Raw genomic sequence first — 17338 nt, 5'->3', positions numbered from 1 at the left:
TCTCGAACTGCTGACCTCAGGTGATCTGCCCGCCTAGGCCTCCCAGGTGTTGGGATTGCAGGCGTGAGCCACTGTGCCCATCGGTTTTTCATAGATTTTTAAAAATCAGGTCGAGGAAGCTCACTTTCTAGTTTGTTGAGTGTTTTATCATAAAGAGGTGTTGGATATTATCAAATGCTTTTTCTGTGATTATTGAGTCGATCCTATATGTCTTTTCCCCATATATATATATATTTTTTTTAGACGGAGTCTTGCTCTATTGCCCAGGCTGGAGTGCAGTGCACGATCTCGGCTCACTGCAAGCTCCGCCTCCCGGGTTCACACTATTCTCCTGCCTCAGCCTCCTGAGTAGCTGGGACTACAGGCACCCACCACCACGCCTGGCTAATTTTTTTTTGTATTTTTAGTAGAGACGAGGTTTCACTGTGTTAGTCAGGATGGTCTCGATCTCCTGACCTCATGATCCGCCCGCCTCGGCCTCCCAAAATGTTGGGATTACAGGCATGAGCCACCACGCCCGGCACCCCTTTCTGAATATTTTAAGAAGAGCATCTTGCCAGCGGACTCTAGTCCCAACTTAGGTCTCAACACAGCTAGGAGGGAAGATGTGTGACTGTTCTATTTTGTTTGTTGGCTAGTCTGACTTAAACACTTATTACTATTACTATTCTTATTATTTTTTGAGACAGAGTCTCGCTCTGTTGCCCAGGCTGGAATGCAGTGGTGCAATCGTGGCTCACTGCAGCCTCGACCTCTTGGGCTCAAGCAATCTTCCCACCTCAGCCTCCTGAGTAGCTGGGACTACAGGCATGCGCCTGGAATATTTTTGTATTTCTTTTTTTGTAGAAACAGCGTTTTGCCATGTTGCCCAGGCAGGTCTCAAACTCTTGAGCTTAAGTGATCCTCCTACCTTGGCCTCCCAAAGAGCTGGCATTACAGGCTTGAGCCACCGCTCCTGGCCTGAAGCATTATTATTATTATTATTTGAGACGGAGTCTCACTCTGCCACCCAGGCTGGAGTGCAGTGGCATGATCTCGGCTCACTGGGACCTCTGCCGCCTGGGTTCAAGCGATTCTCCTGTCTCAGCCTCCCGAGTAGCTGGGATTATAGGCACCTGCCACTGCGCCCGGCTAATTTTTGTATTTTTAGTAGAGACGGGGTTTCACCATCTTGACCAGGCTGGTCTTGAACTCCGACCTCAGGTGATCCACGTGCCTCGGCCTCCCAAAGTGCTGGGATTACAGGTGTGAGCCACCGCGCCCAACCAAAACACTATTATTAAAATCACTTATTTGTAAACAGGTAATATTTGCACATGATAGATACAAATCATTTAGTAAAAAGTCAACGGTGACAGGCTTGCTTTGTTTTATTCCCTTTCGGCGAACAGGTGCCCATTTCCTCGCATTTTGTCTATGGTGCCTTTCTTGCAACAAAGGCAGAGATGAATAGTTGCTACAGAGACTCAGGGCCTACATATCAGAGAACGTTTTCTATTAGGTCCTTTACAGAAACCTTCGTGATTTTTTTTTTTTTTTAAGTATTTTACCATTTCAAACAATGTTGCTATGCTATCTTTGTATATCTGTCATTTTGCACATGGGAGTTTCTGTAGAATGAAACTCTCTATGTGGAAATGCTAGGTCTTAAGGTGTCAGCATTTGTCGTTTTGATAGATGTTACCAAATAGCCCTCTAGGGAAGTTGAACTAATTTATACTGTCTTCAGCGAAGCATGCTTGGACCTGTTCCCCACAGCCTCCACTAACCTTGTTAACATCTTGATACTTGCCGATCGGAGAAGGGAAACACGATGCTCATTGTAGTTTTAATTTGCATCTAACTGATTATGAATAAAGGGTTAGCATCTTTTCAAGTCTAAAAATCTTAAAAACAAAAACAAAAACTCCTGAACTCTTCCTTCCCAACAGACTGAAGACTCGTGACCCGGCCGTTGGCACGACGCGGGACGCCGGTGTGGCAGTGGCGGAAGAAGCAGATATCGCGGACCACCCCCGCGCCCCCCAATTCCTTTCAACCAATTCCCTCCCAGCCGCGGAGCCCCGCCCCGAGTCCGCCTCCGGCCAGCTTGGGCGGAGCGCACGGCCAGTGGGAGGTGCTGAGCCGCCTGATTTATTCCGGTCCCAGAGGAGAAGGCGCCAGAACCCCGCGGGGTCTGAGCAGCCCAGCGTGCCCAGTCCAGCGCCCGCGTCCCCGCAGCATGTCGCGCCCCCGCCTGCTGGCCGCGCTGTGCGGCGCGCTGCTCTGCGCCCCCAGCCTCCTCGTCGCCCTGGGTGAGTGGATCGCGCCGCCCTCTGGCCCTCGCCCCTCCTCCCCGCGCCGCTTGGAAGTTTGCCCGGCGCCCTCCCTCCACCTCCACTGTTGACAAACTTAGACAAAGCCCCGGGGACCGGGCCGGGCAGAGGGGCGGCTTCTTCCGCTGCGCCCTGGCGGGACAGGGGGACGCGGCCCTTCCGTCTCTGCGCTGGGGCTTTTGGGCTGGGACTCGGGACATCGGGTGACAGCCCTGCCGCCCCCAGGGATGCGGCTTACAGATAATGACAAAGGAATCCGCTGTGTCGGGCCTCTCTTTTCCCTTGTGAAAAATGAGGCCAGGGAACTGCGTTAGACTTTCGAACCCCTTCCACCTGGGAGATTCTAGGACTCTAGTATGGATAAGTCTTCTCTGGATAACTTTGCCCTGGCATCTCCCTGCCAACTCCAATTGGCTGGACAGTTCATTGGATTTTTGCGCTCCCAATTGTCCGTGCCTGGTCACATAAGGGAAGGGCTGGGGAGTCGGTGCAATGGACACAGGCCGTAAGTGGGGCCCGGGAGGGGACCCAGAGGCTTCGAGGAACTTGGAAGAGGGCTGCCTGCTGATGGGAGTCTCCTGACTCCCTGCCTCCCGCGGCCTTGGCCGGCTGCGGTATCTTCCTGGTCCTCCTCCGCCTCCCAGGAGGCCTCCGGCGGCCAGCTGGGCCCCTTGCAGGCTGGACTTGCGGGTGCCCCGTGCCATTCACCGTGGAGCGCTGGGAGGGGTCAGGGCCAGGACTCTTTAGGCGGCCCCTCCATCATTTTCTCATAGAAATGGGATTGACTGAAGCAAGATAGGTAACAGCTGAGTCCCAGCCCTATGTCCTGTGATCTGCCTGATCCTCGGGGCTAGAGCTTCCAGAGTGCTCCAAGCTCCCAGGAACTTGGGAGCTCCAGGCCCTCCCCGGCCACCATGAGAGACAGCTGGATCTTCATAGCCCCTTTCTACTCTTCTCTGTACCCCCCAACCTGAACTCTGGCCAAATGTTACTGGAAAGTCCCCGAAAGAGCAGGACTCTGAAGTCCCAAAGATGTTTTTATACAGGGTGATCTGGCCTTTTCCAGAAGGAGGAAACACCATACCTATCTTACACACAGGTAAAGTGGCTGGGTAGAGTACACCTTTCACTTTCCCTTTTTCCCACTGGACCGTTTTGCCCTGGAGCAGTGTAGGGAGGGGGCCGGTGCAGTTGGGAGGGAAGAGTCCATTCCCAACTCGCCCCCGCCTGCCAGGTCAGAGGAAGGATTACCTGCTATTTAAAGCCAATGACTAATAGCTCCTTGGGAGCCACTTTAAGCTCCCGAGGCCCCTGGAGGCGGGGCTCTGAGGGCAGATGGCTCATTAATGGTGTTGTTGCCTTCCCTGGAGCGGGGTGAACTCTCTGGGGGCTTTGGGATTTCAGGAGGACTCTCCAGCCTTAGATGGGTGACTCTGAGGGGGAGGCAAAAAGGTTTTTTTTTTCTTTTTTCTTTTTGAGACAGAGTCTTGCTGTGTTGCCCAGGCTGGAGTGCAGTGGCGTGGTGTTGGCTCACTACAAGCTTCGCCCCCTGGGTTCATGCCATTCTCTTTCCTCAGCCTCCCAAGTAGCTGGGACTACAGGCGCCCGCCACCACACCCGGCCTGGCTAATTTTTTGTATTTTTAGTAGAGATGGGGTTTCACCGTGTTAGCCAGGATGGTCTCGATCTCCTGACCTCATGATCCGCCCGCCTTGGCCTCCCAAAGTGCTGAGATTACAGGCGTGAGCCACCGCGCCTGGCCAAGGCAAAAAGATTTCTCATGTCTTGCTCCAAATGACAGATTCGGGTGTAGGGTCTGGGGCAGCCCTTCTGGGATGCTAAGGTCGGCTAGAGGACCCTTGTTGGGCCCGGCCGACCCGTCAGAGTCAAGGGATTGAGGATAGGCCCTCCTGTTCCTCCTCCTGTGTTCTCCACCACCAGGGCTGATAGTGCACCTCTGTCATCCAGGTTCCCATCCAGAAGCCCTGGTGGCCTCTCCAGCCCTTGCCCCCTGGTGGTTCTGAAATCACCTTTCCTTTTCACTCCTCTGCCCTGAGTTCCTCTCTCACCACGCTCTCCTGCTCTCCACCTTCACCCTCTTTGGTGGGATTTTTGCATTTCAGCCAGAGGGACCTGTCTGCAGCTACCAGATGCTCCCCACCCTGGGGGAGCTCAGCGGCATGTCTGCACATGGGCCTTTTCAGCCTTCTTCATCCCGCAGTTGGAACTGACTTTCCTGCTCCCATCTCACACTTGAGAATCTCTGTTTCTTGCTTTTTTTTTCCCCCTGGTGGACAATGGTGAGGAGGGTGAAGGAAGGTTAAAAGCCGCTGCTCTAAACTTGTCATTCTTCAGATCCCTCCCAGTCTGGCCCCAGCCTACCCTTCCAGCTGCATCTAACTGTGCTCCAACATACCACACCCTCTGAGCATCTGCTTTTCTTGGAACATTCTTTCCTCATTGCCCAGTCTGGCACCCCCCTTACTTTGTCTTCTAGACCCAGCTCGAATATTCCCTCCTCTGGGAAACTTCCATTTCCCCAGCAGAAGTCATGCCTCCAGTGGCGGTCCATGCAGGCTTCTGGAGCGTTGGGCAATCTTCCTCATCTGCAGACTTGCTGGCCTCTTTCCCCTTGGCTTCTTGAGGCCTGAGCTGCATCTGATTTCTCTGTCTCAGGGGCCCAGCGTGGTCATTGGCCCTCCCAGTGTTTCCTGGATGATCATCGTGCTGTTCCTGAGTCAGGGCTGCCATTGGAGGTGACATCTGTGACTGCAACCTGTGCCTGAATTGGTGGGCAGAACCTTCTCGATGGGCCAGGACAATGCTTCCTTCCACTGCCCCTGCCTTAAAAGTCCTCATGGGCCTCCTTTGCAATCAAACTGCTGCCAAGAGACCTGCCCTGGACCTTGCCTGCCTCTCCAGACCCCAGCTGCCAGCTCTTCCGCCAGTGGGCAGTGGTCCCCAGCACCACTCCCATTGTCAGCCAGCACTTTTCTGGGCACTCCCAGGCCACTTGGAAAGCTGAGCTCTTCCCTTATGTGGGCTGATTTGCCTACACGTGGACTTCCTTGGCTCTAGGCTGACTCAGGCTCCATCCAGCACACTGGGGAAGAGGGAGAGGAAGAGATAATGGGCTGAGTTTGAGTGGAGGGTCCTTTTGGGCTGGGCCCATCTGCTACTTCCCACCTGTGTCCCCAGCTCCTTCCTGATCATCTACTCATCTTACTTGTCTCTGTCCCCAGATATCTGTTCCAAAAACCCCTGCCACAACGGTGGCTTGTGCGAGGAGATTTCCCAAGAAGTGCGAGGGGACGTCTTCCCCTCGTACACCTGCACGTGCCTTAAGGGCTACGCGGGCGACCACTGTGAGACGAGTGAGTATCTGGGGGTGCTTGTTGCCTGTTTCTAGCAGTAGACCCTGAGTCACAGCCCTGGTGGCACAGGCCGTGTGCTGGCCTTATTCTCTCCCCGTGATCCCCACCCCAGTGGAGGTGTCAAGGCCTCCTCTGGGGAGACTGAGAGAGAGAGACAGAGCCTCAGTTAGACCAAGGCGGGAAAAGGGTCCTGTTGTTTCTTCCTTCTTTCTGCCTGGTGCTCTTTCCTGAGACTGCCGGCCAGGCCTGATGCTGATGCAGAGGAGTGAGGGGTTGTGGTCACCCTGGACGTCATGGGAGTGCTGTTTCTTCAGTCACCATGAGCCAGACACACAGCATTAGGGTTAAGTCGCAAGGATTTTTCTACCTAAGAGGGGAAGACAAATACCTTCTTAGTCTTTTGGGGCCCATGAACTCGGTAAATCAGGCTTGGTTTCAGAGTCTGACAGTTCCTGGCCCAAGTTTGACCTGCAGCCTCATCACAGAGCTCGGGGAGAAGGGAGAGGCCTGGGCCAGCTGAGCCATCCCCTCGCAGTCAGGTGATCAGAGGCCCTGCGTGCCCAGAGGGGCTGTCCGCGTGTGACCTGCCTGGTTACCCACTCGGTCACAGAATGGCCCTAGGTGGGGTGGCAACAGCAGTTCCCCTGCTGTCCTCCCTCCAGGCCCAGCTGGAGTCCCTCCCACTCAGTGCTCCCACCCCACTAAGACTCCTCATGGGGTAGGCGGGTCACCCACATGTGGGCCCAGGGATGGGTGGAGTAGGGGTCCTAGGTTTCTGAATCCAGCAGGTCAGTCGCTGAGCATCTTGGGTAGGGGACAGGGGACATACATCTTGCCTTCCTCAGGGAGATGTGGGGATGGGCTCTGAGGTTTGCTGGCCTCCAGAAGGAGGGGGCGGGGGGCTTGAGCCAGCTGGGTGGGGGCAGGGACCCTAGGAGAGAGCAGGTCAGGTGAGTAGGATGCCTTTACCTCCCAAGTGGCCCTGGGGCCTGTGCCTTGGACCCTGCCCTGAGGCCAGATGTGTTTGAGATCCTGGTGGAAGGGTGTGTGTATGGTTTGAGGGACGGGTTGCTAAGGCAATCAGAGCCGTGGGTAGGGCCAGGTGGGGCCACTAACGAGTATCCTGGGAGCTGAGGTAACAGTGAGTGTGCCTGAGTGGGAATTACCCACCCTGACTTCTAGCTTCTGGGCCTGGGATCTTCCCCAGGCTGGATATGGCTGCATCCAGGAAGAAGGGAGGGGTGACCACACAGCGGAGGAAGCCCTCAGAGGGACCTTCGCAGCTCTTCCTTGCCTTTTACGTGGTATGTTTCCTTGGAGCCAACAAGGACCCTGTGGGCCCAAAGAATGCACATTGGACTCCTTCAGGGTGTGAGCATGGTGGGGTATGGGGATAGTCCTGGAGGCAGACTGGGGTCAAATCTCAGCTCAGCCACTGGCCGAGCTCTGGTCTTGAGGCTCTGGCCTCACTTTGAGCCTTCCCCTCCGTGCCGGAGTGCGCTGACACCGAGCTCGTCTGCGCCTGTGATGTTGGAGGAAGACTAGATCTGTCTGTGGGTTCTCTGCTTGGCAGCTGGAAGGCACAGGCACACGCTGGGGGGATCCCCAGGTGATGAGAGAAGCTTGGCCTGTAGGTGGGCCTGGTAGCTGTCCTGGGTTCCTGGGACCGCCCTGCTGGAGTGATGGTGAGGGGGGTGGGGACTTGGCCACGGGCATGTTCACAGATGGCTGGTTGAGGGCCCACAGGTGGAAGGCGCAAAGAGGGAAAGCAGAATGGCATTTGTGCCCCACCCAGAGAACTCCTGCCAGTGGGATTCTAGAAAACTCCAGGCAGATTAGCTTCTTTCTTTGTGTGCAGTGCTGGTACTGTTCACTGCCATCCGAGGTAGCCCTTCTCCCAAAGCCACCCTCCTGAGGAAGCCAGGGGCTGGGCTGAGGATGGCGTCCCTTCCTGGTGCGGGGCGGGGGGGGACACTGAGGAAGAGGGGGTCACACCTGTATTCTGTGCCACCAGTCTAACCCCTGCACCAGACTAATTGCTGCCAGATGCCCTATATGAACGAGGCCACCCCCCACAGCCTGGAGGGGGACTCTACTTTCCATGAGTGCCAATCACGGCTGTCCCCACAGTGCTACCCTGGCTGGGATCCTCTGGCAGCCCTGGGTCCCGGCCTCCCGTGACTCTGCCCACCCCCCTCGTCCTCACCACCCCTGGCCACATACCTTTTCTTGGCACCTCATCCTGGGCAGGGCACAGCCTTCATTGTCCCTTTGTGGTCTTTGTTCTGAGAGAGGCTCTGAGGTTCTCCCTGGCCCTGGGGCCTAGGCAGAGGCCATACAGTCTTATTTTCTTGTCCGCTGGGTCCCAGCTGGGCCCGGGAACCTGTTGGGGTAGCCACCTGACTGCCACCTCCCTTCCCTCAGAGTGCGTCGAGCCGCTGGGCATGGAGAATGGGAACATTGCCAACTCACAGATCTCCGCCTCATCTGTGCGTGTGACCTTCTTGGGTTTGCAGCATTGGGTCCCGGAGCTGGCCCGCCTGAACCGCGCAGGCATGGTCAATGCCTGGACACCCAGCAGCAATGATGATAACCCCTGGATCCAGGTATGCCTGGGGATGGCCCTGGGGTGGGGCGATGGAGAGAAGGCTCGATGAATGTTCCTGCATTTGGGGGTTACCCCGGGAGGGTTCATCACTGGGGTTCAGGTGGCAAGGTAGCAGGTTTCCATGGATGAAGTATCTGTAAGTGGATGGCATCCCTGGGGGAACCTGGTATGGGGTCAGGGTGAGGGGGGAGCAGGCCCCAGGCTGTGGAGGAGCTGTTGGTACTGGATGAGGCCTCTGGAGGCCTGGGCAGAAGAAGAAAGCCCTTTGTGCGGGCAGTGTGCTCAGCTGCCCCTCCTGTGTTTTGTCTGGGTTGTTTCCCCACCCAGTGGGGGGAGTGAAGGGATGGGTCTACTTGGATCTTGAGTGGAAAGAACCCAGGAGATAAGGGTGCCATCTCCCCTGCCCTGTGTCCAGGTGAACCTGCTGCGGAGGATGTGGATAACAGGTGTGGTGACACAGGGTGCCAGCCGCTTGGCTAGTCATGAGTACCTGAAGGCCTTCAAGGTGGCCTACAGCCTTAATGGACACAAATTCGATTTTCTCCATGATGTTAATAAAAAACACAAGGTAGGTCTTGTTGGGGCCCGAAAGAAGGGCTGTGGTCCATACCCCCTAAGGTTCTAGCATTGACTGAGGACCCCCAGTGAGTGCAGAGAACCCTGGGTGATTGGCCATGATGTGGGTCTTCGGGTGCATCTTGGCTTCTAGAAATTGGGAAACCCAGACTTGTGTCCATGTTCTGTGGTTTATAAGCAATAGTCCCACTTTAGAGATGAGACTAGAGAGACTCAAAATGGTACAGTGACCTGTTGAGGGTGGTAGTGGTGTTGGAGCTGTGTTTCATTCTGCGCCTTCAGGGGTACATGTACAGTTGTGTAGGTTGTACACTGCTCAAGGATGTCATTGCTAAGCAGGCACCATTCACAGTACAGGCATTGTGCATTTGTGGAACTCTGTCAGAAAATTGTCATAATAAACTATTTGAGAAAGGAGTGCCTTATCCTAATTTGCAAAGAGGTACCCTGTAGGTTACAGGTGGCCCTGTGTCAGCTATAGGGGTTTATGCCCAGGCTCCATGATGATTAAGGAAAGTGAGAGGAGAATCTTTGTGGAGGGCCGTGGGGTGGCCAAAGGAGAGGCTGCTATGTGAGCCTCTGCTGGCTCTTTTTATATTTTAACATTTAATATAAGTGGAATCATACAGCGTACACTCTTCTGCTTGGCTTTTTAAATTCAGCATAAATTATTTGAGGTTAACATGTTCCAAGTCCTTTTCACCCTCCCAGCCCCACCTCTGCCTCCCAGGTCTGAAGAGGAAGATGAGGTAACCCCAGGGAGGGGGACTGCCCAGATGGACCCCCTCCTCCAGTCTTGTCCCTTCCCTCCTAGGAGTTTGTGGGTAACTGGAACAAAAACGTGGTGCATGTCAACCTGTTTGAGACCCCTGTGGAGGCTCAGTACGTGAGGTTGTACCCCACGAGCTGCCACACGGCCTGTACTCTGCGTTTTGAGCTACTGGGCTGTGAGTTGAACGGTGAGTGCTGGGGGTGTGGGAAGGGGGGCACCGTGGGCCAATCCTAGGAGGTGGCCCTCCCTGCTGCCTCTTTTCTCAGCCAAACTGAGCTGGGTAGGGCAGCAACAAGGCCCGGGGACCAGGCTTCACTCGGGAAACTCCAGGGGTCAGCTGGCCATAGCAGTCTCACCCAGGTGTTTGCTGTCTGCCCACCCTTGACCCAGGGCATTCTGGTTAATAGAGAAAAAGACATCAGTTTTCAAAGTATTTTCCCTTCTTCTGGTTGGCTCCCCTCCTGTAGCTTCTAGAACATGTAGCGTTAGGTGTGTTTGGCAGATGTCAGCTTTACGAGGGCAGAGAATTTGTCTGTTTTGTTTGCTTCGGTATTCTCAGTGCCTGGAATGGTGTCTGGTTTATAGGTACTCAATAAATATTTGATGAATGAGTGAATGAATGAATGAGGGGCGTGGGGCCCCGATGAATGATTTATTAAGGGTACACATCTGGTAGGTATTAAGACTTGGTCTAGATCTCTGGGCTCCTGACCACACCCATCCAGAGCTTTCCCTGCCAAACTCTTAAGAGTCTGCACTCCAGAGAAACACAGGGGCTTCTTGGACCACGGGGCTTGGAGCTGGTGCTTCCTGCTGCCTTTTCCAAAGAGATTCCCAGATGAAGAGCTGGGGGTACCATAAAGGGACAGATTTCTGCAGAGCCAGGAGACATCCTTGGCGAGGTCAGAGTGCCGGGTTTGGGCTGACAGACATTGATTGTCTCAGCCCAGCTCAACCCAGCTGTCCTGAGGTCTGGGTATTTCTCTCTCTTTGCAGCCACGGTGCCACCTGCTGGCCATCAGTGGAACTGTAGGGCTCGCTAAGCAGAGCTGCAGAGTGGAGGTTCTTATCTTACCCGCTGGCGTTTTTATCTTACCTGCCCTCCTGTATCCCACCTTTCCCCTGTGTGACACCTCTTCCTGTTGTGTCATTTCAGACACCACCCAAATACCCCTCAGAGCTGAGTTCAGTGCCTGGCTGGGTTTAGTGTTTTTAGTATGAACTTGAGTAGGCGTGCTTCCTCCACTAGGGGCCCTTTTGAGCCTTACTGTTTCAGTGGGGAGTATAAGACTTGGCCTTCTGCTAGAAGGAAATGTAGCCTACTGGGAAAGGACAGAGCCAGGTCTGTGTGCCTCTCCCTGGAGTCCCTGACACTTGCTGTTTTGGCTTGAAGCCTTTGGCCATTAAAGTTGCCTGTATCCAGGCATGACTGGCCCCTGCTCAGGGCCAAGAGAGGGTGAGTCTTGCAAACCAAGGAAGCCCAGGTACCCTGTCTGCTTCCTTCAGGGTCTGGACCACTCCTTTCCCTATAGGCCTTCCAGTCGGCTGGGGAGTGTTGGTGCATGTGTGCACGTGTGCATGTGAGTTGGTGGGGCTGAGGTCTGGGGGTACCTGGGATTCCACCAGGGATTCCTCTTTGCAGGCATATGGTGTCTTTGGTGAATTAATTATTTAATTCAATTGATGTTTATTAAGATATTGATTAAGCCCCTCCTGGGTACCTGGCTTTAGGGAATGATTCCTTGACCTCATGGAATTTGCATTGTAGTGATGGAGGCACACTTGAGGCAAGGAGCAGGTGGCAGAGAGCAATAACAGCTCTGAAGAAAAGCTAGAGGCTGATGAGATGACCATGACTTGGGGTGAGGGGAGAGAGCAAGACAAGGACTGCTCTGTCGGGAAGGCCTTTGACTGGGGGCCTGAATGATGGAGAGCCAGCCACATGAAAAACTTAAAAAGAGCACTGCAGGCAAGGAATCGGTAAATGCAAAGGCCCTGGGGCATGTTGAAGGGTGGAAGGAAGGCCAGTGGAGCTGGAGCCAAGAGACTGAGGGGCAGCTTGGTGGGTGAAGAGCCCCAGGGACCCGCAGTGTCATAACCTAGGAGCTTCTTAGAAATGCAGACTGAGGCCGGGTGCGGTGGCTCACGCCTGTAATCCCAGCACTTTGGGAGGCCGAGGCGAGCGGATCACCTAAGGTCAGGAGATCAAGACCAGCTTGGCCAACATGGCGAAACCCCGTCTCCACTAAAAAAATACAAAAATTAGCCAGGCGTGGTGGCAGGCGCCTGTAATCCCAGCTACTAGGGAGGCTGAGGCAGGATAATTGCCTAAACCCGGTCAGAAGGTGGAGGTTGCAGTGAGCCGAGATCGTGCCACTGCACTCCAGCCTGGGTGACAGAGCGAGACTGTGTCTCAAACAAACAAACAAACAAAAAAACAAAAAAAGAAATACAGACTGAAAGCCCCAGCCTAGACTTGCTGAAACATAAGCTTTTTTTTTTTTTTTTTTTTTAATCAAGATCCCCAAGTGATCTGTGAGAATTACTCCCCTAGTATCTCATTTTATAGATGGGGAGACTGAGAGCCAGAGAGAGGAAGGGACTTCCTAGAGGGATGGAGCTGACAGTCCTGTCCCTGCCCTGGTGCCCCTTCCAACTGCATTTTACCAGAAAGGCTGTCTGACTTCCTGGGGAGGCTGAGAGTGAGGAGGGTATGAACCAGTAGAAGCAGATGATCTGTGGAGGGGTCTGCGTTGAGCACATTGTGCAGAATTGGTGTCCTCTGCAAAGCTGCCCAGGTTTTAGCCTGCCTCAGGCCTCTCCTCTTCTGGGGCCAAGGGACAACCAGCTTTCAGCCCGGTAGCCTCTCTTTGAGGGGGAAGGTGGTGGTTCCCTGGCGCGCCACCATCAGGAGGCGATGGTACCATCGGCAGGCATTGTCAACACACCTTGGAGGCAAATGTCTTGAGTGGTGAGAGTATTGGAGGGCAGTGATATAACTTACCTGGCTCCCAGAGGGCAGGGGGCTCTCCAGTCCCACCGTCCACTCCTTCCTCCCTCATTCCCCAGAGGGATAGACACTTGTGGAGTGAGGATTGTTCCAGGTGGGAGACACCCTCATCATTCTCTTGGGAGTTGTATCTCCTGCCCATTCCCAACTGTTCTATCCATATGCAGGTGCAGATACAAGTGCAAGGCAGCCCGGCACATTCCTGAGTGTTTGGGGCAGGGCTGAGTGAAACAAAGTCCAGCTTCCTGGGCTATCCCTCACAGGCCTGTGTGACAGCATCCCCAGAACATTTGAGTGTGAGAAGGCCCTCTGGGAGACACTAAGTCAGGGGGCTTCTGGGGAATGGAAATAGAGATGTTCCTGAGCCCCAGGAGTTGTCTGATTTCTCTAACTGCCAGCTGCTGGAGGGCAGGGATGTTGTCCTGTTCATCACTGGGTCGCCACCAGGCAGGCCTTCATCATCTAGCTGGGATGTGTGGCTGGTAGAGGTGATGTCATAGTGTGACATTAGGAGTTTGTATGTGACTTGGGCACGATGGTTAATGTCTTTCAGTTTTCTCATCTGTAGAATGGGCTTACTAATTTCTACTTCATTTAGTGTTTTTTTTTTTTTTTTTTTTTTTTTTTGGTGGCCGGTTAAATGACTGAAGTAAGCCCTGAATAAACAAGGTGGTTATTATTAAAGTAGATAGTGACTGTGCCATGGGACGGATGGGAGGCCGAGGCGATGGGGGCAGTGCTGTGAGTCCAGAAGAGGAAGAAACCCTGTCCAAGTGAAGTAGTCAGGGCAGACTTCTTGGAGGAGGTGTCTCCAAAGTCAGGCATTGCAGGAGGTGGTGGAGCAGGGGCTTCCCTGGTGCAGAGGGAGAAGGGTGGTGAGTGGGAGGTCTTGGGTGATCTGTGAGGAGCTGAGCCCGGCTGGTTGAGGTGAGGAGCTGGTGGGGCCGGCAGTGAGAAGGTCGCATAGTTGGCCCTGCAAGGCGGATGGAGCTGCTTTCTGTTGCCCAAGAGCATGCCAGGGGCCAGTCAGGATCCACAGAGTTCTTTCTGCTTCATCGCCTTGTGCTCCTGCCCCTGGGAGCTGTGGATCCCAGATCCAGATGACAGCCCACCTTGCTGGCAGGATGCGCCAGTCCCCTGGGCCTGAAGAATAACAGCATCCCTGACAAGCAGATCACGGCCTCCAGCAGCTACAAGACCTGGGGCTTGCATGTCTTCAGCTGGAACCCCTCCTACGCACGGCTGGACAAGCAGGGCAACTTCAACGCCTGGGTTGCGGGGAGCTACGGTAACGATCAGTGGCTGCAGGTGGGTCAGCCTTCTTGGGATGTGGGGCTGGGGTTGGGTGGGACGAGGTGGGACTGCCAGATCTTTGACCTCTCTCCAGCCCAGGCTTCTGCTCCCCAAAAGAGTTCTGGAAAAGCCTTGTTTTTCTTCGGCTTTTCTTTCTTCTTCCCACCTGTACTCCCCTCTCCTGATCCTGCTTCCACCAAGGTGGAGAAAGGGTGTGTGTGTGTGAATGTGTGTGTGTGTGAATGTGTGTGTGAATGTGAATGTGTTTATGAATGTGTGTGAATGTGTGTGTGAATGTGAATGTGTGTATGAATGTGTGTGAATGTGTGTGAATGTGCGCGTGTGTGAATGTGTGTAAGAATGTGTGTGAGTGTGTGAATGTGTGTGTGTGAATGTGTGTGTGTGAATGTGTTTATGAATGTGTGAGTGTGTGTGTGAATGTGAATGTGTTTATGAATGTGTGTGAATGTGTGTGTGAATGTGAATGTGTGTATGAATGTGTGAATGTGTGTGAATGTGTGTGAGTGTGTGTGAATGTGTGTGAGTGTGAATGTGTGTGAATGTGTGTGTGCGTGTGTGTGAATGTGTGTGAGTGTGTGTGAATGTGTGTGAGTGTGTGTGAGAATGTGTGTGAATGTGTGTGCGCATGTGTGAATGTGTGTAAGAATGTGTGTGAGTGTGTGAATGTGTGTGAATGTGTGTGTGAATGTTTATGAATGTGTGTGTGTGAATGTGAATGTGTTTATGAATGTGTGTGAATGTGTGTGTGAATGTGAATGTGTGTATGTGTGAATGTGAGTGTGTGTGAATGTGTGTGTGAGAATGTGTGTGAGTGTGTGAATGTGTGTGTGAATGAGAATGTGTGTGAGTGTGTGTGAATGTGTGTGAATGTGTGTGTGAATGTGAATGTGTGTGAATGTGTGAATGTGTGTGTGAGTGTGTGTGAATGTGTGTGTGTGTGTGTGAGTGTGTGTGTGAGAGTGTGTGTGTATGTGTGTACACAGGAGGAGAGCCACTCCGTGGGCTGCCACAGGGTTGACAAGGCTCAGCCTATGGACAGCAGGGTGGAGGCGGAAGAGGGAGACATGACCCAGGCATCTTGGGACCTCTCCCTTGAGCACAGCGTACATATTCTCTGACTCAGTGTCTAAGAAGCCACCATGTGACAGCCCTTGTCTGTCATTGAAACTAGGAAACAGAGTCATGGAAAACCAGAGCTTGTTTTATAGATGAGGAAGCTGAGAGCTGGCAGGACGATGATCTGCCTAGTACCCACCTACTGGCTGGCAGTGAGTTGGGTTTACACCTGGATGTTGGGGAACTGTGTGTCCAGGCGCAGCTGGCAGGTTCTCCAGGGAGGTCAGGGACCGGGGACAGGAGGTCTGTCTCAGGGCCCCATGGAGCACACTGCGGAGCTGGGTTCCCTGAGGAGCTGCCTGCCTGTGGACACCCTCAGGACCAGTGTCAGACTGTGGGCAGCACTGCAGGGAGCCTCTAGAGCAGTTCATGCCCCTCCTGGCTGTGGCCTTTCCTATCCTTCTTCCCATCACAGCGCAGTGCGGGTCTCAGGCAGGGGTGGCTGGCGTGGAGTTGGCCAGGGCCCAGACTCTACGAGCTTTATAGCAGTGAGGTACCGAACACCATGTGTGGCAAAGTAGGTGGTATTATTTATGCCCCCCCATCGCTTTTTTTTTTTTTTTTTTTTCTGAGACAGAGCCTTGCTCTGTCACCCAGGCTGGAGTGCAGTGGCGTCATCTCGGCTCACTGCAGCCTCCGCCTCCCGGATTCAAGCGGTTCTTCTGACTCAGCCTCCCTAGTAGCTGGGATTACAGGCACCCACCATCATGCCCAGCTAATTTTTTGTATTTTTAGTACAGATGGGGTTTCACCATGTTGGTCAGGCTGGTCTCGAACTCCTGACCTCAGGTGATCCACCCGCCTCAGTCTCCCAAAGTGTTGGGATTATAGGCATGAGACACCATGTCCGGCCTTATGCCCATTTTATAGCCAAGGAAACTGAGGCTCACCCAAGTAGTTTTTTTCAAAACTAGAAGTCGTGCCTCAGTGTGTCTGCTTCTTTTCACCTTACTGGAGATGGTCCAAGCAGAGGAAGTGTGGTTGGTTTCTTCTGTAGGTGGACCTGGGCTCCCCGAAGGAGGTGACAGGCATCATCACCCAGGGAGCCCGTAACTTTGGCTCTGTCCAGTTTGTGGCATCCTACAAGGTTGCCTACAGTAATGACAGTGCGAACTGGACTGAGTACCAGGACCCCAGGACTGGCAGCAGTAAGGTGGGTGTCTGTCCAGCTGCCCACCCTTTGCCATTCCTTCATTACTTCCCTGGGAGTCTGGCCTGGGGCTCTGAGGGGAGGGGGGCTGGCTTGGGGTCCTCCTGACACCCGCTCTGCCTCTAGATCTTCCCTGGCAACTGGGACAACCACTCCCACAAGAAGAACTTGTTTGAGACGCCCATCCTGGCTCGCTATGTGCGCATCCTGCCCGTAGCCTGGCACAACCGCATCGCCCTGCGCCTGGAGCTGCTGGGCTGTTAGTGGCCGCCTGCCACCCCCAGGTCTTCCTGCTTTCCATGGGCCCGCTGCCTCTTGGCTTCTCAGCCCCTTTAAATCACCATAGGGCTGGGGACTGGGGAAGGGGAGGGTGTTCAGAGGCAGCACCACCACACAGTCACCCCTGCCTCCCTCTTTCTCACCCTCCACCTCTCATGGGCCCTGCCCCAGCCCCTAACCCCCATCCCCTAACCCCCAGCCCTCACTGTCCTGTTTTCTTAGGCACTGAGGGATCTGAGTAGGTCTGGGATGGACAGGAAAGGGCAGAGTAGGGCGTGTGGTTTCCCTGCTCCTGTCCGGACTCCCGATCCCAGGCGCGTGTGTCTCTCTCTCTCCTAGCCCCTCTCTCATACGTCACATTCCCATGGCAGACTTAAGAAAGGCCCGGAAGCACCAGGTTGGAGATAACAGCCTCTTGCCCATCAGCCCTGTGTCTGCCCTGGGGTACCATGTGGCCACAACTGCTGTGGCCCCCTGTCCCCAAGACACTTCCCCTTGTCTCCCTGGATACCTCTCTTGCCCCTTGTCCTGAAGCCCAGTGACACAGAAGGGGGTGGGGCGGGTCTATGGGGAGATAAGGGAGCAAGGTCAGAGGAAGGCATGGGTTGGCAGGGTGGGTGTTTGGGGCCCTCTGAGCTGGCTTTTCACCCCAGAGGACACAGGCAGCTTCCAAAATATATTTATCTTCTTCACGGGAACTCCTGGTGTGGTTCGTTATTGTTTCACAGGAATGGGATTTAAATTGCGCTGGTTTCCCCATCCCCCACCGGTGGTCCTCCCTGAGCCCCAGCTTGCTTGCTTGCTTTTTTCTTTTCTCTTTTTTT

The 17338-nt window shown here is 54.1% G+C and overlaps 1 protein-coding gene and 1 long non-coding RNA gene across 7 annotated transcripts in view; one reads left to right on the top strand and one right to left on the bottom strand.

Moving 5' to 3' along the window:
• Positions 1-1976, bottom strand: part of LOC134760222 (uncharacterized) — a 69716-nt gene extending 67740 nt beyond the window's left edge. Inside the window, exon 1 of the long non-coding RNA XR_010137238.1 lies at positions 1770-1976. This is a non-coding gene — a long non-coding RNA (uncharacterized LOC134760222). The remainder of the gene's footprint in view (positions 1-1769) is intronic.
• MFGE8 (milk fat globule EGF and factor V/VIII domain containing) lies at positions 1951-17212 on the top strand. Of its 6 annotated transcripts, XM_002825798.6 has the most exons (9): positions 2077-2294; positions 5558-5689; positions 8114-8295; positions 8713-8865; positions 9688-9832; positions 13779-13963; positions 16083-16238; positions 16362-16519; positions 16854-17212. In XM_002825798.6, the coding sequence occupies exons 1-8, from the start codon at positions 2222-2224 to the stop codon at positions 16497-16499; spliced, it is 1164 nt and encodes a 387-aa protein (XP_002825844.3). In that variant the 5' UTR covers positions 2077-2221; the 3' UTR covers positions 16500-16519; positions 16854-17212. The 6 variants fall into 6 exon arrangements, with proteins under 6 accessions (XP_024088742.2, XP_002825844.3, XP_063572370.1 ...); XM_063716300.1 differs by lacking the exon at positions 16083-16238; XM_024232970.2 differs by having other exon boundaries at positions 16362-17212.
• Positions 17213-17338: the final 126 nt, after the last annotated feature.

The sequence above is a fragment of the Pongo abelii genome, chromosome 16 (genome assembly GCF_028885655.2).
Source record: "Pongo abelii isolate AG06213 chromosome 16, NHGRI_mPonAbe1-v2.0_pri, whole genome shotgun sequence".
NCBI lineage: Eukaryota > Metazoa > Chordata > Mammalia > Primates > Hominidae > Pongo > Pongo abelii.
Note: the sequence above shows the minus strand (reverse complement) of the source record. Positions and strands in the feature narration are given on the sequence as shown.

What these genes read in the sequence shown, in the direction of transcription:
- MFGE8 (XM_002825798.6), top strand. Translation starts at nt 2,222, where the DNA reads ATGTCGCGCCCCCGCCTGCTGGCCGCGCTGTGCGGCGCGCTGCTCTGC. An exon ending in ATGTTAATAAAAAACACAAG is followed by an intron (nt 8,866 to 9,687) that starts GTAGGTCTTGTT and finishes CTTCCCTCCTAG; the next exon opens with GAGTTTGTGGGTAACTGGAA. An exon ending in CCAGGACTGGCAGCAGTAAG is followed by an intron (nt 16,239 to 16,361) that starts GTGGGTGTCTGT and finishes CTCTGCCTCTAG; the next exon opens with ATCTTCCCTGGCAACTGGGA.